Source organism: Myotis daubentonii, chromosome 1, assembly GCF_963259705.1.
Source record: "Myotis daubentonii chromosome 1, mMyoDau2.1, whole genome shotgun sequence".
In the NCBI taxonomy this organism is placed as follows: Eukaryota; Metazoa; Chordata; class Mammalia; order Chiroptera; family Vespertilionidae; genus Myotis; species Myotis daubentonii.
This window is the reverse complement of record NC_081840.1, coordinates 94,939,519-94,962,196: the sequence shown is the minus strand read 5'-3', so window position 1 is coordinate 94,962,196 and position 22,678 is coordinate 94,939,519. Positions and strand designations below refer to the sequence as shown.

Below are 22,678 nucleotides of genomic sequence, written 5' to 3'. Positions count from 1 at the left end.
ACTTTGAGGTGTTTTTCGATTATTGTGGGAGGCGGCAATTTCACGGTGTTTATCTATGCCGCCATCTTAGTTTCTCCCCCATAGTATTTTCTTTAAAAAAAAAAAAACCTTTATTGTTGGAAGTATTACATAAGTCCCGTTTTCCCCCCCATTGATCTCTTCCATCCCATCCCCCTCCCACCCCAGGCTCTCCCCACTCTATTGTCTGTGTCCATGGGTTATGCATATCCTATATAATAAAAGCCTAATATACCAATTATCCCCTCGACCAGGAGTTTGACCAGGGGGCGGGGCCGATCAGCCAACCACCTGCAGCCCCTCCCCCCAGCCAGCCCCGCCCCACCCAGTGGCAGCAGGCAGCCAGGGGAAGGAAGGCCCCAGCCGGCTGACGGCAGCCGGTAGGGACCCTTCCCAGCTACAAATTTCGTGCACTCGGCCTCTAGTATGCACATAAGTTCATTGGTTGATCTCTCCCCACCCACCCTCCCCTGCCTTCCCTCTGAGTTTCGACAGTCTGTTCCATGCTTATATGTCTCTGGGTCTGTTTTTGTTCATCAGTTTATTTTGCTCATTAGATTCCACCTATGAGTGAGATCATGTGATACTTGTCTTTCTCTGACTGGCTTATTTCACTTTTCATATCTGACATAGCATAATACTTTTCAGGTCCATCCATGCTGTTGCAAATGGTTAGAGTTCTTTCTTTTTTATAGCTGCACAGTATTCCATTGTGTAAATGTACCACAGTTTTTAATCCACTCATCTGCTAATGGGCACTTACGCTGTTTCCAAATATTAGCTATTGTAAATTGCACTGCTATGAACAGAGGGGTTCATATATTCTTTCTGATGAGTGTTTTGGGTTTCTTAGGATATATTCCCAGAAAGAGGATCACTGGGTCAAATGGGAGTTCCATTTTTAATTTTTTGAGGAAACACCATACTGGTTTCATAAAGGCTGTTCCAGTCTGCACTCCCACCAGCAGTATACTAGGGTTCCCTTTTGTCCACATTCTCGCCAACACTTGTCATTTGTTGATTTCTTGATAGCCATTCTGAGAGGTGTGAGGTGATACCTTGTTGTTTTGATTTGCATCTCTCAGATGATTAGTGACTTTGGCTCATATTATTTTCTTACAGTTCTTTGTATTTCTGTGGTGTCAGTTGTTACTTAACCACTTTTGTTTCTGCTTTTATTTATTTGGGTCCTCTCTCTTTGTTTCTTGATGAGTCTGGCTAACAGTTCATCAATCTTGTTTATATTTTCAAAGAACTAGCTGTTGGTTTCATTCATCTTTTTTATTTTTAATGTCCATGTAATTTATTTCTGCTTTAATATTTATTACTTCTGTCTTCCTACTTATTCTGGGATTTTCTTGTTCTCTAATCCTTAAAGTTGTAGGGTTAAGTAGTTTATAATTAATTTTCTTGTTTTTTGAGATAAGCCTGTAGTGCTATGAGCTTCCCTCTAAGGACTGCTTTTGCTGTGTCCCAGAGATTTTCGGTTGTTCTGTGTTCATTTTTATTGTTTCCAGGAAGTTTTCGGCTTCTTTCTTGATCTCATTGGTAACCCATTCATTGTTTAACAACATGCTATTTAGCCTCAATGTGTTGAATATTTTTGAATGTTTTCACTGTAGTTTATTTATAATTTCATTCAATTATAGTCTGAGAGGATGCTTGATATGATTTTAATATTCTTGAACTTGTAGAGACTTGTTTTCTGTCCTAATGTATAGTCTATCTTTCAGAATGTATATTCTGTAGCTTTGGGGTGATATGTTTTATAAATGTCAATTAAATCCATCTAATTCAGTGTGTCATTTAGAGTCACTGTTTCCTTGTTAACTCTTTGTCTGAAAGATCTATCCAGTGATGTCAGAGGGGTGTTAAATTCCCCTACTATGAATGTATTGTTGTCAATCTCTCCCTTAAAGTCCTCTAGAGTTTTTTTTATATACTTAGGTGCTCCTATATTGGGTTCATATATACTTACTAGCATTACATCCTCTTGTTGGATAGATCCCTTTAGTATTATGTAATGGACCTTTGTTATCTCTCTCTCTTTTTAAATATATTTTATTGATTTTTTTACAGAGAAGAAGGGAGAGAGATAGAGAGTTAGAAACATCGATGAGAGAGAAACATCGATCAGCTGCCTCCTGCACATCTCCTACTGGGGATGTGCCCGCAACCCAGGTACATGCCCTTGACCGGAATCAAACCCAGGACCTTTCAGTCTGCAGGCCGACGCTCTATCCACTGAGCCAAACCGGTTTCGGCTTGTTATCTCTTGTGATGGCCTTCATTTTGAAGTTTATTTTGTCAGATATGAGTATTGCTAACTCAGCCTTTTTAAAATTTCCATTTGTATGGAAAATTTTTTTCTTCCCTTCAGTGTCATCCTGTGTGAGCCTTTTCTTCTGAGGTGGGTCTCTTGTAGACAGCATATAGATGGGTCATGTTTTCTTTCCATTCAGGTAACCTAAGTCTTTAGATTAGAGCATTTAATCCATTTATATTTAAGGTTATTATTGATAGTTACTTATTTATTTCCATTTTAATTATTTATGCCTATGTTTGTTTCTCTTTTCTTCTCATGACAGCAATCCCTTTAACATTTCTTGCAGTGCTGGTTTGGTGGTGACAAACTCCTTAGCCTTTGTTTTTTTTTTTGTTTTTTTTTTTTTTTTGGTCTGGGAAGCTCTTCATTTCACCATTTTGAATGATAGCCTAGCTCAATGGTCGGCAAACTCATTAATCAACAGAGCCAAATATCAACAGTACAGCAATTGAAATTTCTTTTGAGAGCCAAGTTTTTTAAACTTAAACTATATAGGTAGATACATTGTTATTAACTTAATTAGGGTACTCCTAAGGCTTAGGAAGAGCCACACTCAAGGGGCCAAAGAGCCGTATGTGGCTAGCGAGCCAGTTTGCCGACCACTAGCTGGATATAGTAATCTTGGTTTCAGATCCTTGCTTTTCATTACCTTGAATACTTCATGCCATTTCCTTCTGGCCTGTACAGATGTTGATGATAAATCAGCTGACAGCCTTATGGGAGCTCCTTTTGTAGGTAACAAATTGCTTTTCTCTTGCTGCTTTTAAGATTCTCTCTTTGCCTTTAATTTTTGGCATTTTAATTATAATGTGTCTGGGAGTGGGCCTATTTGAGTTCTTCTTGCTTGGGACTCTCTGTGCCTCCTGAATCTGTGTGACTTTTTTCTTTTCTCCATTTTGTAAGTTTTCTGTCATTATTTCTTTAACCACGTTTTCTATCCATTGCTCACTTTCTTCCCCTTCTGGCACTCCTACTTTTGTGAATATTGTCACATTTTATGTTGTCCCACCTCTTTCTTATGCTGTCCTGTTTTTTAATTTTTTTTTTTTTTTGGTTCTCTGATTGAAAGATTTTTTTCAACCCTGTGTTTTAATTCACTGATCTGATCTTTGGCCTCCCCTAACCTTCTGTGTGTTCTTCTAGTGTGTTATTTATTAGTGCTATGTCATTCTTCATAGTTACTATATCTTTTCTCATGCTGTTGAGCATCTTTACCTTTATTATTCTGTGTTCTATGTCTGATAAATTTCTTATCCCCATTTCATTTAGCTCTTCTGGAGAATTCTCTTGTTTTTTCATTTGGGGTTTGTTTTTTTGTCTCCACATTTTGGCTGCCTGTGTGAGATTGTGTCTGTGTACTAGGTAGATCTGCTGTAACTCACAATCTCTAGTGCAGGATAGTGTCAGATGCTTTTTCTGACTGGCCCTGAGTACCCTTTTTGAAGCCATCACCAATCCACTGCTTGTGGCTCCCTCTGCTGGGGATGAATGCCTTGGGAAAGGACTAAGATTTGTGCACCAAGGCCTGATTTTCCTAGCCCTGGGCCCTGGATTGGATCAGGAAACACTCAGAGCCTCCAGAGACCTGCCTCTGTTTATACTCTGATTGTTATTCTGTCTTGATTAGTCTCAGGTTATTGACCACAGGGTAGGGCAATGGTTTTCCAACAGAGTGTGGGAATTGCTTCTGGCTGCAGGCTGATTGTTATTCTCAGTCTCTTAATGGGCCTCAGAAACTCCATAGGGTGCAGTAAGGGATTTTCCAATAGGATGGGGCAATTGCTTCTCCCCCAGGCAAAAGCTGCCTGTATGGTGAAGGTCTGCAGGAGAAAGGCATCCCCTGCAGTATGAGGGAATGACTCAGCACAGGAAACTGGGGTGGCTGTCTCCCGAGCTCTAACCCCACAGCCCCCAACCCTGGCTTCTGCCCACACAGCTCTAGTCCACTCTGTCCTCCCTGGGTCATATCCCAAGGTGAGTGGCTGCACACAAAATTTTGTGTGCTGGCCCTTTAAGTGGGTGACTGCATGTCCAGCCATCTCTCCTTGGCAGACAGAAACCCTGCTGCTTTTTACAGACATGTTGTGTGAGCACCTTTCTCAGTTCAATGATCTGGGTTGGGGAGCCCACCTTGGAGTTTGGGCCCCAGAGTTCTCAGTGGGAACCCCCAACAGCTGAGATATCCCTCCGGAACTTCAGCTGCTGTCTGCGGGAGCCTGGCTAGCCCTTTTGAAGTCTCTATGCGGTCTTCAGTTCCTGTCCTTTGTTATCAGGGTTCTCTCTAGTAAGTCTTCAGTTGATCATTCAGGATGGTTTTTCTGTATTTTAGTTGTAATTCCAGTTTGGTCCTGGGAGCATGTCGGTGTAGCTTCCACGTCTCATCCTTTTTTTATATAATAGTTTATTGATTTTTAGAGAGAGGAAGGAAGATAGGGGGAGAGAAACACCAATGTGAGAGAGAAACTGCCTCCTGCACACACCCTGACTGGGGCCAGGATCGAACTTGCAACCCTGACCAGGAATCAAACCCAAGACCTTCCGGTGCATGGGATGACCCTCTCACCCACTGAGACACACTGGCTGTGCTGTGACATTTTTTTAAACGAAGTTTATATGACACAGTTTCACTCTCAGCTCCAAAGGTGGGTCGTCTGATAAATTAATTTTGCTAATCCTTAAAGAAAATCTTCAATGCCCATATTCTAACACCTTTCATATGTTTCTTTTTGTTCCAACTTTCCCATATGCATCACTCATAGAGGGCTTTTTTTTCAGATGCCTGTAGAAACTATTAAAAATAAAGCTTCTCTCTCTGCCCTTCTTCCCTCTTAAGAGGTTTGCATAAATGTGAATCATTTACCTTTACTGACTCAAGTTGCCATTTCTCTGCATGACAGTGTCTCTCTTCTCTCCCTTTGCATCAGGTCAGCAACAGCCCATTGTCAGAAGAGGCTGTCCTGGGATTTGAATATGGGATGAGCATTGAGAGCCCTAAGTTACTGCCCCTCTGGGAGGCTCAGTTTGGCGATTTCTTCAATGGTGCCCAGATCATCTTTGACACGTTCATCTCTGGAGGTTGGTTTTGGCATATGAGTATATAGTAGATGCATGATGCTAGCCTTATGGGGACAAATGAATGAAAAGGGACTGTAGCTGCTTTTGAGACTCCTTGTACCACAAATCCTGGGGAGAGTTGGGTGTTGCCCTGTCATCTACTGGGCCATGACAGCTATCAGAGTTAAATAAGCTGAGTACTACTCAGCTGTTATGCAGGGAGCACCTTCCCATCTGTGGGGGAATGTGTTTGGCTATAGCAAGCAGGACGTGTACCTACTAGGTCCTAAGTAGTTTGACTTTCAGATCTACTCTAGGGGTTTGTTGATTAGCTATGACATGAATCACAAGCAGGGAATGGTCACATAGTTGAGGATTTGTGATCAGAGTGAACGTCAGTCTTGAAAATCTGCTTCCCTCAATCCAGAGACACTCAAGTATCTGAACGTTGGAAGTTGTGTGTCTTGATTATTTTTAATAATCATTTATAAAAGAAGGACCTGCTTACTGTAAAAATTCAAAGTATATAAAGTACAAGTATGAGTTTCCCCCACATGCTTACCCCGTTTTGAGGGGTAAGTACTCTTGGATTATGAGTGTGCACTATAGGTCCTTCCCTTTGTTGTGTTACTCTGTATCTGTGTAGTTATAAGAAACATGCCAAGCAATGTCATCCCAGGAAATGTAATTTAAAATAAAAACAACAATGAAAAAGAAACGTGCCTTAAGGAAACTGGACTTTGACATGTCCAGAGACTGTTCTAACGTGCCTGTGTCTTGAACTTGAGGACAGTGACCTATGTTGTCGGGGGTTCTGTGAGGGAAAAGTAGGAGCTGTTCAGTCTTGGTAAGAGTTGTGCCTGAGTGCATTCAGCATGGCCATGCTGTTCTGGGAGCTGGATGTTTACTGTTGAGTTTGTGTTCCACTTGCTAAATAAATCCCAGGATGTGCCATTCCAGGGTTTCAGCTGGTATGAGGGATACTTTTTCTCCCAACTATGGTGTAACAATGCTAGACAGTACATGTAATGAAAATGGTTCTAGGGAGTCAGGCAGCTAACTAAGATTTGTTCCGCTACCCAGAGCAGATCAGACCCTTCATTTCTGCCTCACAGAGGTCTCACTCCCTCCTACTGTTTTCCAGGAGAGGCCAAGTGGCTCCTCCAGAGCGGCATTGTGATTCTCCTGCCCCACGGCTATGACGGGGCTGGACCCGACCACTCCTCCTGTCGCATAGAGCGTTTCTTGCAGGTATGTCCAGTGCCTTTTTGATTCCCAGGAATGTTTTCATGATTCCGAGGGCCTTTGAACTAGAATTGCCTCCTGCAGGTGCTTAATGAATGTGCCTTAAACTGTCAGACATGATAGTATCTGAATGAAACAGATTTAATGCCCTGGAAGTGGCAAGCCTGGAAGCCTTGTCGCCTCCACTGAGCTCTGTAGTGGCTTCTGCTCTAAGTTTTGCCTTTATTTTCCCACCAGGGTTGCCCATGCACACTCTCTCTCCAAATCAGAGGGGACTAGTAATAATTGTCAGGGTTTTGCCGCTTTCTTTTCTCTCCATTGTTTCTGGAGTGGGGTTAGGAGCCATGTCTTCGCTTTTTGCTCCACCAGGGTCTTCTGAGATTTAGTTCATTGTCACTTTTCGACCTTGTTAGCTGCTTTTGATTTTGTTTTGTCTTTAAAACAAACAAACAGCCCTGGGTGGTTTTGCTCAGTGGATAGATTGTCAGTCGCAGGTTCGATTTCTGTCAGGGGCACATGCCCAGGTTGTGGGCTTGATCCCCAGTAGGGGGAGTGCAGGAGGCAGCCAATCAATGATTCTCATCATTGATGTTTCTATCTCTCTTTCCCTCTTCCTTCTTCTCTGAAATAAATAAAAATATTAAAATAAATAAATTAAAAAATGTTAAGCAAGTCATTCAAAAAAAACCAAAACAACCCCCCCCCCCAAAAAAAACTCCACAGAAACAAATCAAACTCTTGTGTTTATTTCATTAGAAGAGTGGGATTCTGACACCATCTTAACTCCACAGTAATCAGAATTTGTATTTTTTAAAAGGTCCCCTCCAGATGCTCCTTGAAATCAGCTGTGTTTGGAAACAACTGTGTTAAAATATGCAGACTTAGGAAAATGGGGGAAGCATCAGACCTCTCCTTTGGTCGATTCTTCATAGGTTGTAAATTTATTTTCTGGTATTATCTGTAATGGAGGGAAATATTTTTTTCTCACCCTTGAGAGCCCTGTGGTCCCTTTGGAGAGCAGATGTTATGATTGTAGGAGATGATCTGAACATTCTCCTTTCTTTCATTTCTGTCCCAGATGTGTGACAGCGCAGAGGAGGGGGTGGACGGGGACACCGTGAACATGTTTGTGGTAAACCCCACGACTCCTGCTCAGTATTTCCATTTGCTCAGAAGACAGATGGTCCGGAACTTCAGAAAACCCCTCATTGTTGCTTCTCCAAAGATGTTACTCAGGTTCCCTGTAAGTGGGAAACGCTGGTTGGAAGCCTTTCTTCTCCCGTCATTTTATTGTTTTTTGTTTGTTTGTTTGCTTTTGTATCTAATTATAGTTCTAAATTACAGAAACATCTATTTAGTTTTAGTTGGCTTTGCTTTTCTAAAACTAAACACCTCTCTCTCTCTCTCTCTCTCTCTCTACCCCTCTCTCTTTCCCCTTTCTAGAATAACTGGTAATATAAGTAGCTCTCAGTTTCATTGTAATGCAGGACAGGATAGCAGATATTATCATACTGGTATCCTGGTCTGAGAGAAAACAATTTTATAGCAAAAGTTTAAAAGTCCAAATGGTCTAAAAACACTACTGTGTTGATAGTAGCAACTTGGGAATTTAGAGCATTTTCATGAAAGCGAGTGGTGTTATTCACCACTTTGTTTAGATTTTTCCTGTTAAATGATTTATCACAGGTAGAGGCCTGTTTCAATAAGCACAACATCATAACAGTATAGCTTATTGTATATTGCTTTAAAAGTATACATTTTTAAAGGTGTACATTTTCTCTTGGTTTACCAGAACTAAGTGTTAAGTGCACAATATATTTTTAAATAACAAATATGCTAGTTTTAAAATTGCAGAGTTCAAGGTAATAAATACTAATAAGCATATATTTATCCTGTCTGCTATACTTTTTTTCAATTTTACATGAGAATCTTAATTAGAATGAACATTAAAAAAAACTTGCATTTATTTAGATGCTACAGCTGAGGTGAAGTAAGTTATTAATGATTTGGCTGTTCAGGACTATCTTGTGCTTTGCACAAAGGTTTGAGAGTGCAGATTTGGAATTGAGGGGTATTGAGGAAAGTTGCAAGTGACTTGCTTTCACAGGTTGCATTTGTAAGCAGTGCCTAGCATTTGGAGAGGAGTAAGGAGATACTCTCATGGTCAGCACTTGTGTGATCCTAGAGCGAACTAAACACCCCCTTAAATTGTGCACTCCAGGCACCTCACCTGTCTTACTCTAGTTCTGACTCTGGGAGTCAATATCAAATGTAATAATATTAAATATAATGTATGTATAGTACCAAGTATTAAGTGAACTACTAGAAATTTTATTGAGAATCTCTTTTGCTATTTGAAACTGAGAACAAGAGTTCATATTCTGGCCCTAATATTTTACTCCTTGCCCCAAGTCTAATATGTAAGTTATCCTATAATAGAGGCCTTATTTGGGAGCCTTAAAAAATATCAACAGCTATCCTATAGATTTTAAAGTGAAAAACTACTCATTAAGTAGTCAAATATCTTCATTAAACATGTAAGTTCTTTTATTAATTGAAAATGAGTATAACCGTTATTGAATTCTGATTTCCTCCTGAAATTTTGATTATTGGTACACATGGTCTGTCAGAATATAAGTCAACCCTTTCTTTCCATGGTCTATTCAGAGATGACTTGCCATGTGATAAACATGCCTCAGGGCTATAGGGAGTTTTTTGTCAAGTGGTACCTAAATCCCACTCCAGTTTCCCAGCCAGCTCTGAATCCCAGCTTCTTTTGTGTCTAGTCCTTCCTAGGAGAACTGATGAAAGGATCTGGTTCAGAATGGAGAAAGATCACATTAATTAATAATAAGACTAGCTGAATAGTTAATATTAATTTTTTAAGTTATATCACAATATCCCAGCATCAGTGTGGCTCCCCATAATGGCCAGCAAAATGCCATCTACCCATTTGGGACTAGACTGTAGGAAAACTAAATGATAGCAAAAGGGATCAAATCTCTAACCTTGGCTTCGTCAGTTTTGTACTCTAAGTTCTTTGCAACAAGCATTTATTTAAACTGAGTTCATTAATAAAAAAATTTTTAATCACAGAAATATTCACTTCTTGTTCCTACTTGTTCTAATAGGTTTCACTTAAAACTTATAATAAGAAACTTAAAGAGAGAAATAATTGCCTTAGCTTCGCTGTTTTGGTTCACAATATAAATCTATAAAATGTTGCTTCTAATTCCAAAAAATTAAAGCAGACTTTCTATTAATAATAAAGTTGTATGATCAAACAGAAACTTTGGTTCTTAAAATTTTATTGTGGCACCAGACAAAAGGCAATCTTATCTAACCTCAGGAAAAGAATTTATTCTGAAATATTTAGAATTAAATATTTCTGTAAGGCTATTGTATTTATTAGTACATATGTTTACTTATGTTCCTAATTGAGAATTTTGATACTATTTCTTGGCAAAGATCACTTATAAGTAAAAGCATCTTCAGCTCCTTTCAACTGTTTGATAGATTTATGGCTTTTCCCCTACTCCTTAGGCAGCTGTGTCGACTCTTCAGGAAATGGCACCAGGAACAACATTCAAACCGGTCATTGGTGATTCATCTGTGGATCCAAAAAAGTAATATGATGTGTATTTCTGTTTTCAGAGTTTTAATTGGTGGGAGAACTAGCCCATATTAAGGAACCCAAAGAAACCCAAATCTCCTCCTTCTTAATATGTCCTTTAAGTGAGCGAGGTAGGAGTTAAAATATGCATGGAAGAGTGAACTTTGGAGGCATATGTTGCTAAAGAAGGCTTGCCAGGGCGTCGCATATGTCTGAGTCCAACTACAGAGCCCCACTGCTTTACTAGTGAAGCCTTTAAATCTATGTGGTCTCCCCTTTCTTCTGATACAATTCTTATTTTGAGGTATTTCTCTCTCATCCGACTGTCCCTTTTCTACCAAACAGTGTTAAGAGTCTAGTGTTCTGCTCTGGCAAACACTTCTATGCCCTGCTGAAGCAAAGAGAATCTTTGGGGGCCGAGAAACATGCATTTGCCATTATCCGAATAGAGGAACTCTGCCCATTCCCGTTGGACTCATTACAACTGGAGATGAGCAAATACAAACATGTTAAAGGTAAAGGGTTCTTTGATTTGAAATATCTGCATGTGAATGTTTTCTTCAAACTATCTCAAATGAAAAGAGGTTATGGGGCAGTGAGAGTTATTAGAAAACTGGTGGGGTCCCTGGCCCTGGCCTGCCGGGATCAGGCTGAAACCGGCTCTCCAACATCCCCTGAGAAGTTGCAGATTACGAGAGAGTGGTTCTCCAGTGACGCACCCGGAATCAGGCTCCCTTCTCTCTAGTTCTGGGTGCATCACCCAAGAACTGCAGCTGCCCTCACTGCAGCCCGGCAGCTCCTGCGTTGAGCGTCTGCCGCCAAGGTGTTCATTGCGTGTCATAGCTACCGGTTGGACAGTCAGACGGTTGCTTAGGCTTTTATGTATATAGACTAGGGGCCCGGTGCACGAAATTCGTGCACTGGGTGTGGGGTGGGGGGGAGTGTCCCTCAGGCGTTGACCCCCATCACCCTCCAATCGCAGGATCGGCCCCTTGCCCAGGCCTGACGCCTCTGACAGAGGTGTCAGGCCTGGGCAGGGGACCCTCATTTCCCCCCATCACTGGTTCTGCCCCCAGCCCAGGCCTGATGCCTCTGGCCCAGGCATCAGGCCTGGGCAGGGGACCCCCAGACCCCTCCAATTGCTGGCTCTGCCCCTTGCCCAGGCCTGATGCCTCAGCCAGAGGCGTAGACCCCCATCACCCTCTGATCACCTGATCGGCCCCTTGACCAGGCCTGACACCTCCGCCAGAGGTGTCAGGCTTGGACAGGGGACCCCCATCTCCCACCGATCACTGGCTCTGGCCCCCACCCAGGCCTGAGGCCTCTGGCCCAGGAATCATGCCTGGGCAGGGGACCCCCATCTCCCTCTGATCGCTTGCTCCACCCCCCGCCCAAGCCTGACGCCTCTGACCCAGGCTTCAGGCCTGGGCAAGGGGACCATCATATCCCCCCAATCCCCGGCTCAGCCCCCGGCCCAGGCCTGATATCTCGGCCAGAAGAGTTGACCCTCATCACACTCCGATCACCAATCACCGGATCGGCCCCTTGACCAGGCCTGAGGCCTCCGGCAGAGGTGTCAGGCCTGGGCAGGGGACCCCCAGCTCCCCGCGGTTGCAGGCTCCACCCCTGCCCAGGCCTAACGCCTCTGGCCTAGGTGTCCGGCCCGGGCAGCGGGGACCCGCAGCTGCAGCGGCCCCGCGATCATGGGCTCCGCTTTAGGCCCAGGCAAGGGACCCCTAGCTCCCGGGACTGCCAGCTTTGACCGTGTCCAGCTCCCATCGCTGGCTCCACCCCTATTTCCTGCTATCACTGGCCAGGGCGGAAAAGGCGCCTGATTCTCTGATCATGGCTGGGGGGCAGGGCAAAGGCGGCCCCAGGGCCGCCTTTGCCCTGCCCCCAGCTCTTAGCTCCCCCCTGGGTTTCCTATCACTGTCAGTGTCAGGGGGCTTCTTCCTGCTTTCCCTTTCGCCTCCCTGCATTGTGCCTACATATGCAAATTAACCGCCATCTTGTTGGCAGTTAACTGCCAATCTTAGTTGGCAGTTAACTGCCAATCTTAGTTGGCAGTTAACTGCCAATCATAGTTGGCAGTTAATTTGCATATAGCCCTGATTAGCCAATGAAAAGGGTATCGTCGTACGCCAATTACCATTTTTCTCTTTTATTAGTGTAGATTGGATCTCATGGAATCTAGAAATATGAAAATAATACTTCTAGAGCCAGTGTCTTCATGCCTTTTGTGGTGTTTCTTACAGTCTCCCCTTCTCTCATCTAAGGCATCTAATTTCTTGAGAGTTTGGAGGGAATCACTATCATTTACAACAAATCAACTATAATTGTAAAAGATAAGTCTTTCAACAAATGGAGTTGGAATAATTGGATATCTTATGCACCTTACACAGAAATTAAATCAAAGTTGATTATAGACCTTAATGTAAAATATGAAGTTGCAAAACTTCTAGAAGAAAATCTTTGTGACCTTAAGTTGGGCAAAAAGTTCTTAGCTGTAACACCAAAAACATGTTCCATAAAAGAAAAATTGGACTTTATCAAAATGAAAAACTTCTGCAAAGAAAATAAAAGGACAAGCCACAAACTGGGAGAAAATATTTGCAGATAGATATCTGGAAAAGGACTATCCAGGGTGTTTAAAGAACTCTTAAAACTCAACAGTAAGAAAATATGTAATTCAATTTTTAAAGAGCAGGCACTTTACCAAAGAACTAGATGGCAAATAACTATATGAAAAGATGTTCAACATAATTAGTGATAATGGAAATGCAAATTAAGTTAAAATGAGATATGGCTACGTACCTGTTTGAATGGCTGAAATGAAAACAAAACAACAAACTGACAATATCAAGTGATGATGAGGATGAGGAGCAACTGTAACCCTTATTCACTGCTGGTGGGAATGCAAATTGGTTCTGCCATTGTGGTACACAGTTTGTCAGTTCTTATGCAGTTACACATACAGTTACCATACCACCCGACAGTCCCACTCTTAGGTGTTTACTTACCAAACAGAATGGAAAACATGTCCCCAGAAATTTCTGCATGTGAATGTTTATAACAGCTTTATTCATAATTGACTTAAACTGGAAACAAACAAAATGTCCTTCCACCATGAGTGACTAAACAATCTGTGGTACATCCATACTCAAGGTCATACTACTCAACAGTAAAAGAGAATGAACTATTGCTATCAGCAAAATCACAAATGGATTTTTCTAATTCAAGGAAGCCAGACCCATACTGTATGATTTTATTTAAATGACATTCTGGAAAAGGCAAAACTGTTGGGATAGAGAAAACATCAGTGGTTGCCAGAGATTGGGGGTAGGAGAAGGACTTGAGTACAAAGGGACAAGATGAGGGAATTTTTTGGTTAATAGAATTGTTCAGTATCATGGTTGTGCTGGTGGATACATTACTATGTATTTGTCAAAAAAAAAAAAAAAGACACTATGCCATGTTGGAAAAATGTGTGTGTATATATACATATAGTATGTGTGTGTATGTATGTATGTTTATGTTGTGTATGTTTACTTGAGGTACTGAGATGGATTTTCTTCTTTTATAGATTTTATTTGGAGTCAGGAGGAGCCTCAGAACATGGGTCCATGGTGTTTTGTTTCTCCAAGGTTTGAAAAGCAGCTGGGCTGCAAGGTATTGTCTCTGCCTTTTACAGTGTTCTTGTAGCTTGCTTTTCCTGGAGTGCCAACAAATGGTTTTATCCCCTACTATCAATTCAATTCCTTTAAATATGAACTAAAATATACTGGTAAAGTCTAGTTTTAGGCTATTCTTTCAAATAAAATGCTGAGTGTTTGTCAATCTATGTGCACATACTAGTATCATGTAAAAACAAAAAGTGACTATATGTAGGAAGTAAAAGCCTTACCTGTTGGCTGCTTTCCCACTAGCCTATTCAGCATTCTTGTCCTAAAGGTCAACATCCAAGCCATGGGAGAGCTGAGTGATGAGCAGGCTTATTTTACAGTGTGGGAGTAGCGATACCCAATGATGCTTGTTCCAGATCCATCCACAAGCAGAGATCCCTTACCGGCCAAATTCTTCTTAATTATGCTGTAGGAAGGGGAAAACAATGAGAAGAGCAATTGTGCTTCTGTTTTATCTTTCTATTCTGCTTAAATTAGAACTCTGTTCACTCATTTGATACTAGTTGGCTAGGCCCAAATCATTTTCAAATGTAAATAGCGCTAATTTAGGAAACTCTACAGTTACTAGTAAAACCAACTAATAGTTACTGAAGAATAGAACAAATTTGAGAATTTACATTCCCTTATTATGCCTGGAATTTAGTTACTTTTTAGTTGTGACAATATATTCTATGTAAGTCATTTTTCCCCCAAAAAGGTGATTTATATTAAACAAGCTAAGAGAAATACAGGCACCTGCTTGGGTGAACTAAGCAGAGTTCTGATTGGGTCACAGTGTCATTTTATTTCTTTTCTGCTCCAATGACAGCTCCGCCTTGTGAGCCGACCACCTTTGCCAACACCTGCTGTAGGAATTGGCACCGTTCACCTGCAGCAGCATGAAGATATCCTCACCAAGACCTTTGCTTGATGATGTACTTTGAAGAAATACAACTTCCTGTTAAGAAAATTGCCATAAAAAGAAAGCCCTGCTTCCTCTACTCTCCTTTTTCCATTAGGTAACATGAAATGTCTGCGTTCCTCTAAGATGTTGGGACTGTTTAGGACAGTTTAATCTGGAATACGTGGAATAGCAATGGAATCAATATATAAATCAGACAAGTAACTTTTATCCTTACAAATTTGATCATGTTACAATTTAGTTAGATCTGAGAGTTATAGAGCTAGGTATAATCAAGATTTTTCAGATTCTACTCTTTCTCATTAACTATATGTCCAGGAAAGTTCTTTAGCCTGACTTTATATCTACATATAGATTACCTCTCGATTATTTGGTGCATGTCACTTTCATTAATTTTCCCCCTTCTTTATTCAAAGTCCAATATTTTCATTTATGTCGTTTTTGGTGTAATCTTCCAGCCACTCTGAAAAAATGTTTCACTAGACACTGTAGCAATTCTATATTATTTCTGATTTCTGATTTCAAAATTGTTGTTTTACCCATTGTCCTTAAATATATTAAATACAAATCTCTGGGTGTGATCTTTTAGCATAGTGTTACTAAGTGAAGGAGTTTTATTTTTTTAAAATGTTTTTATTGATTATTTTTTAGAGAGACAGGAAGGCAAGAGGGAGAGAGAAACATTGATCGGCTGCCTCCTGCACAACCAGGCATGTACCCTGACTGGGAATTGAACTGGCAACCTCTTGGTGCATGGGATGATGCTCAACCAACTGAGCCACACTGGTGGGGCAAGTGAAGTTTTAGGTACAATGAAACTGATTTGTGGCCTGCCTTGCCATAGTATCCATAGTATCTTTCTTCCCTAAATTGTTCTTGCAGTGATATTTCAACTGACTTCGGATGTCTGATAAGAGGATTTGAGCCCCTGATTAATCAGCCTTGCCTTTTAAAGTCCCTGCTGCAGTTTGATGTTTATTTGGGGTGTTTAAGGCGCACTTTAATTTTGACAGCAGGAGCTTCCCAATGCCAGGTGCCTGGGAATTTCTAGGGATCACCAACCCCCTCCCTTATTCTGAAATTAAAAGGTACTGGAAGCATAACTAAACAGCAGCAATCTGTGCAGCTTTACTTGGCTTGGTGCTGCAGAGGCTCTACCATTGACCATTCTTGTGATACTTTTTCTCAGAAATGATGGTGGAAGTTCTGGGGCACTGGAACTAGTACTGGCAACTAGTAACATTTTTTCAGAATCAATGTATAAGTTGTCATGGTCACAGCAGTAGATTTGTGGTTCATATCTTAAATGTATACATTAGTGCATTGACAACATTTCTGTAGATTCAGATCCCTTTTATTCCTATACACCATAATGCTTCCTTTTTGTGTCAAGCCTTATAAATCATGTAACTTGGTGCCACTCATGTAAATCACTAAGATTACAGAGGTCTATTTAATGAGAACGGTGAACAGTATTGTATATCAAACTAGTAAAAAATAAAAGCACAGTGTCATTTTCAGATCTCTTGGTTTCTTAGCTTAAAAAAATTTAAAAGTGTAAGACAAAAATGAGAGGGAAAACTAGATTTTTTTCTTAGTTTAGTGTAGATCTCTTCAAATTTCTAACTTCATAGCTCAAAAGTCTGCTTATGGTATCTTGTTACATCTTCTCCAACTTGAGCCATGAGCTGTGTACCTCATCCTCACTCTTAATCACTACAGCAACATGGGCCAGCATTTTGAATTTCCTTGCAGGAAGAGACCATTTGAAAAATTCCAAATCAAATATTCCCATGATAAAATATGAGATTAAAAACATACCAAGGTAAAATAAAATATTTTACTTTATTCCTTTTTAAATTTTGATAATATGATTTTTGTATCCCATTTATATCTATCAATGCTAAATTTCATAGTCAATGAAGATACAGCTCAAATTGGGTATTCAGTGAATAGAATGACACATTATTCTTTGTAAAATAAAATTTTATTCCTTATAAGACCATTTGGTTACGTTTTTCTATGTTTTCCATACATATATTATAAGGAAGCATGCTATATTTTAAAACAGAGCCTTTTTTAGTTCTACTGTGTTACTTTTAAAGTTTTATTATTTTTAAAAACTTCTTGACTGACAATAGACACAATATCCCTTTCACAAAATTGAGGAAATATGTTTTAAAGAAATTAGGGATTTACATAGGAAGTCACAGATTTAAGAGTGAAGACATTCAAGTCTTGAGGTTCCAAAAGCTTTGCCTACATTTTTCTTTGATGTACCAGGATATTTGGTTTTCATCTTCAGCTTCTCATAGGGTTCAGGCTAAAACTATTATACTTTCGAGAAATTTGGATAAAATGTTTAATTCCTCAATATTTATAGCACATTATTACACAACTCCTAAATTACTATATGGATGTAGCAATTCATTGTCATGTTTGTATTTAAATCTGAAAAAGCACAATCTAAAGCAGACTTTTATTCCCCCACTGCCAATTATTAAATCAGTTAATTTTTTAAAATTTTTAATAAAAGTATATTGCTTTCGTGTTGTTTCCCTGTGTCTTCTCTGACTCATATGGAAAACCATCCATAATTGAATAAAAGTATTGAATTACATACTTTTCTCATTCATAGTAAGTAAATAGTATTTCTTCAGTGAATAGTTTATTGGACACCTATTGCATATATGGCATAATTCTTAATGCATGGACATTAAAAACACATGGGAGTGGAAAATAAATGGGTCCCCCTCTGTCCTCAATGGACTAACAATCTATTTGAGAAGACAAAGCATTTTACTTGTAGAGAGAGAAATGTTTTTGTTGGATGTAGGGGGGTCAAGGAAGGGTGATATTCCTAATAGATGTAGATTAGGTGGCATCTGTGATTATACAGAAAAAGTCATGAGTAGCATGTAGTAGTAGAAAGACAAGAATGTTGGAAGGGTAACTAATAAAGTTATTTAGCGTGTCAAAGCTTATTCCCAGGCTTACTTGAAACATGGAGTTGTCCCAGAAATAGACAGTAAGGAGAGGTGTGGGCTACTCTTTTCCTTCTGTTAATTAGACTTTCAATTTAGTGCAGCCTACTGAAAGGAAGTTATATTCATGGAATTAGTGCCAAAACTGTATTTAAGTCAACCATTCGCAGGTTACTGTAGATGATACCAAAAATTAGGTAGACCCTCCTGCCATCGAGAAGTTTATGGTGTAGTGGAGATTAGACAAGTATGAAAATGACTAATACAAAGTAGAATGAGGTAAGAATGAAGTCATAGGACATGAGATGAAGACTGTGGCAGATTTCATTTTCCAAAAGTGGTCAGAGCAGTATTTTGTGTCCCATATGCTCTTTCAGAACCTTGCCACACTCCCAGTAGAGCTGGAGCCTATTTCCCTTCCCTCTTGAACTGAGCAGGCCTTCGTGCCTGCCTGTGTCAATACAGTGCACTGAAAGTGACGCTGTGTCACTTCCAAAGACATGACTTGGCAGCCAGCTGCCATGTTGCGAGAAAGCCCAGGCCACGTGGAGAAGGCCCATGGGATGGTGGAGCTGATAGCTTCACCTGAAGCCAGCCGACAGCCAGCACCAAACGCCAAACTTGCAAGTGAGAGAGCCTTCTGATAATCTGGAGCTGTCCCAGATGACCTCAAGTGGAGCCGACCCATGCAAACCGTGTGTGTGTGTGTGTGTGTGTGTGTGTGTGTGTGTGTGTGTGTGTGAGAGAGAGAGAGAGAGAGAGAGAGAGAGAGAGAGAGAGAGAGAGAGAGAGACACTGATTATTAAAGTGGTCAGGAGAGATTTTAATCAGTAATATTCTACTGCAGTAAGAAAAACAGTCCTGCTTAAACTCACTTTAATTTTTAGAGGCAACTGGGCAGTTTAGGGGAATGAGAAAACAGGGAGGAGGTGAGTAGGTGCTCATAGGGTTAGGAAAGTTGAAAATTACAAAAAGCAGGAAGGAGGATTTGGTTCACATGAAACACATCTGGGTTTGTTAACGAACTGATGGAAGTTAGGCTCCTACCCTCCGACTAAGACTGGGAGACAGAGACCCTACCTTCAGGTGTTGCCTGGAACAAAAGGTAAATTCTGAGCGTTCCCAGGCAGATATTTTAAGGGTGGGCAGGGTGACCCTAGGGATGGAGCTGTTAGAAAATGTTAGTGTTTGTTCAAGTCTTTATAGGCTAACGTAAGGCCTAGTGGAGAAAGGGCTCAGAGGAGTCTGGCTAGCTAGAGTTTGCTCTAGGAGAGAATCCCCCACACACAAGTATTTTGTTTCCTTCTAGTACAGAGACCTAAGTATTAGAACAGATCATTGGATTATGAGGCAGGATAGTAAGAAGCTAGGGAAATTCCTTGACAAGTGGAATAAGGGAAACTGAGACAAAATAATTAAACAATTTGAGCAGTTTAGAGTCAGCTAATAAATCACAAGAACATTTAGTAGCAAATGGTTTACACATTTCAGACTGTCCCAGGGCAGACCAGCCTCAGTCCCAGCCCCTCTTTAATAATGTTCTTTAAAAATAAAACTAATCAGAAAACAACCCCGGCCCCTTTACATTCTGATAAATCAACTTATTGAAAGACATGTCTGAAACACTAATGAATATTCTGTTAAGACCTTCCCCAGACACCTCCCTAGGATTTCTCCTGCCGAAGGAAGACAAAAAGGATCCAGCGCAAGCTTTCTCCCTAGAGCACTCCCACCTCTTTCCCTTCCCGTTCTTCTTCCCCCGCAGTGTGAGCAAGGCTCGCCTGTCTGAATTCAAATAATGGATTTGGAGACAGAAGTATGGCGAAAGCGAGACTTTAAATTCATGCTCGAGAGCGGGCCTCTGGCTGTACAGGCACACCTGGAGTAGCCAAAGTACAAGTCCCTCCTCTGGTTCCTCATTGGCTGAGTACTATGGATTAATAGTTTCCTCATAGGTCGCCCAGGGCTTATTGTCTCCCATTGGGCCATTGAAAAAAATGGGCTGAGGCCTTTTCTAGTTGTCTTCACCGCTGCCCCCCCCCCCCTTTAGTTGGGGCGGGGGTGTTTCTACCATGATGCTGACTCACATCTACAGTTCTTTGTTCTTATATCTCTCCCTCCCTCCATTCTGTTCACCCTGGGGAAATTCAGTTAGCCCATTCCATTAAAAGTTGCCTAAGCTGGAGATGGATCTCGGAGGCCTATTTCCTACAAGAGGCATGCACCTCCTAAATTCTAAAGGACCCAGGAGCCTTGCAACCGGGTAGCAGCTGGACCCGAACCCATCTTCAAGGCCCCCTTCCCTGACTGTCTCCTGTGGCTTCCCCTACCTTAAGCCCTTTCTTTGTTTCACTGTCCCCAGCTTTAATAAACATGCTCTCAAGATCACCTACACTCCTGTTGTGAAATCCTACTCGAAGTCAAGAACCCACACCCTGCCCTTAGGCCAGGCAGACCCGCCCTGGGTAACAATGACAGGTCATTAGTGAAGCTTGAAATAACTTGTTTCAGCAGATGTTATACTGCAGGGGTTTAACATTCGAGTTTGGAAAATACATGAGACCGTCTATGTGTCCATCTTAGCTTAATTTCACACCTGCAGGATGTGGTTATCATCCTTATTTTACCCATGCAGCTCAGAAAGGCTAATTGCCCGAAGCCATTAAGTAGCGAAGGGATTAAAATGGGAGCGGGCTGGCTAATTTCTAAACCCTGTACACTTCCTTTTCACCATGCTGTCCAAGGAGGGATAAAAAGCTAGTTCGGGGGCAAAATCCTGATCCTTCCATTTTGGAGAAGCTGAAGGAGCCCACGAAGTACACAGTGGGATTTCACTAGATGTTAATTTTATAAAGTGTCACACTTTTTGAAAACTTCCCAGAGAGGATGGGAGCACATTAAGAAGGCTATTGGGGCCACGCTGGCTCTCGGGGCGGCCCAGGTCCAGGCCTCAGGAAGGAACCGGCCTGTGCTCCTGGCACCGGGCCCTGACCTGCCCCCTCGTGGCTGTCACGGGAACCACACCCGCTCGACGCCGAGCTCGGACACGTGCTCGCAGAGGAAAGGCCCGAGCTGCCGCGGGCTCCCGAGGCTCGGTCCCGGCGCCGCACGCGCACAGCAGCGCCGGCGGAGGACGTAGGCGCTGGCGCCCAGGGCCCGGCCCCAGGGGGCGGGGCGACGCGAGCCGCACGCGGGCCACGTGACCCGAGGCGGAGTCTGCGCGCAGCCGCCAGACCGCGTCGGCAGTGGCGCAGAGGCCCAGCTGGGAGACCGGGAGGAGACCGCGCCGAGCCGCCGTGCCCGGTGGGCCGCCCAGCCGCCGCCATGGGCAGTGAGTAGAGGCGGCGCGGCCGGGCTCGCCGGGCTGTCCGGAGCGGGGCCGTCGCCCAGGGCGCGGGGCGCTGGCTGCGGGCGGTGGGGCTGCGCCCGCTCGGGTGTCCAGCCCGCCGGCCGGGGAGGCGCGGGCCGCTGCGTAGCGCGTGGGCGGGAGGCCTCCACCGAGGCTCCTGCAACCTTGGCGAGGCCTTGCCGGGGCCGAGGGGGCCGGGACCGCGGGCCCTGTGTGCGCTCCAGGCGGCGAGGCGCGGAGGCCGGCGCGGGGAGGCTGCTGGTGTTTGGGGCGGGCAGAGAGCCCGGCGAAACCTGGACAACTTTGAATTTTTCACGAGCTGAAAAAGCTCATTTTTATTGCCCAATCACCCCTCCTTGACATGTTAGTTGTGATGAGTAAAGCTCCCTGACTTGTTTAATTTTAGAAAAGTGATGCATGTCACGTATTTTAGGGACGCAATGAGTACGTTGGGAGCATCGCGTTTTCCTTAAAATTTTAATTTCAGTCATTCTGAGGCATTTACTGAAAGCTCGCTCTGTGTATAAGGTTTAAGCCTTAAGGACAAGGCCTTTGTCTTATGGGGATCTTTTCAGGCCCCCCTCAACACTCACCATCACATGCATTACATAGCTGTTCGGATGATTTTAGGATGAATGGGTAACTGCACGTCCAAGTGTGCGCCCATTGCCCAACTAGTGGACTGTTCGGGGAAGCTAGGAAGGAAGTAGAGGAGACCCTGTCCTTTAATTTACAGCAGAATGGGTGAAATAATGCAGCTCAGGAGTGGACATGTGGCATACAAAAGCGTGCTTGGCCGTGAATGCAGAAGTGCTCATGACAGGTCAACAAGTCTGGGAGGGTGGCTTGGATGGAGGTGGGATGGGAAGGGATAAAGGGGCTCTAGGCAGTTTCCTGAGGTGGTTGCTATTGGTTTTGCACCAGAGATGAACACTTTCAGGTTCAGATAGTCCCAAATGGTATCGGTTACAAACATCTGCCCATGAGAATTTCAGAATTCTGTCAAATAAGTCTGAGTGAGAGGTTTTATAAAACAAGATAGATTTTGGCCAACTGCTGAAGTATAATTGTTAGTTTTAAAACAATTTCATGATACTAGTACAGAGTGCAGTGTGTGTAGGGGGAAGGTGATCATAACTAGTTGAGGCCTCGTGTTTCTGCACATTGCAGACGCTGGCCAAGCCTGAACTTCATCCTCCAGTTTTTTGGCAGGGCTTGACTTCAGTCATGCCAGAAGATGGTGTCTCCTTAAAGAACCTTGGTTTATCTTATAATATTACTAGAGGCCCGGTGCACGGGTTCGTGCACTGGTGGGGTCAGGTCCCTCGGTCCGGTCTGCAGGGATCTGGCCGAAACCGAGGAGTCCCAGGTTGGGAGAGTGCGGTTCTCAGGTGATGCACCCCGGAATTGGGCTCCCTCCTCTGGTTCTGGGTGCGTCACCCGAGAACCGCAGCTGCCAAATCACCGCAGCTCAGCAGCTCCTGCGTTGAGTGTCTGCCCCATGG

The 22,678-nt window shown here is 42.6% G+C and overlaps 2 protein-coding genes across 2 annotated transcripts in view; both read left to right on the top strand.

Moving 5' to 3' along the window:
• DHTKD1 (dehydrogenase E1 and transketolase domain containing 1) overlaps positions 1 to 17,388 on the top strand; it is a 61,143-nt gene extending 43,755 nt beyond the window's left edge. The window contains exons 11-17 of the mRNA XM_059711315.1: positions 5,269 to 5,419; positions 6,543 to 6,649; positions 7,722 to 7,886; positions 10,187 to 10,269; positions 10,602 to 10,771; positions 13,840 to 13,925; positions 14,748 to 17,388. Of these exons, the coding sequence (XP_059567298.1) occupies positions 5,269 to 5,419; positions 6,543 to 6,649; positions 7,722 to 7,886; positions 10,187 to 10,269; positions 10,602 to 10,771; positions 13,840 to 13,925; positions 14,748 to 14,849 (864 nt within the window). The 3' untranslated portion in view covers positions 14,850 to 17,388. The remainder of the gene's footprint in view (positions 1 to 5,268; positions 5,420 to 6,542; positions 6,650 to 7,721; positions 7,887 to 10,186; positions 10,270 to 10,601; positions 10,772 to 13,839; positions 13,926 to 14,747) is intronic.
• A 3,611-nt stretch (positions 17,389 to 20,999) lies between these two features.
• Positions 21,000 to 22,678, top strand: part of SEC61A2 (SEC61 translocon subunit alpha 2) — a 31,642-nt gene continuing 29,963 nt past the window's right edge. Inside the window, exon 1 of the mRNA XM_059711264.1 lies at positions 21,000 to 21,155. Within this exon, the coding sequence (XP_059567247.1) occupies positions 21,149 to 21,155 (7 nt within the window). The 5' untranslated portion in view covers positions 21,000 to 21,148. The remainder of the gene's footprint in view (positions 21,156 to 22,678) is intronic.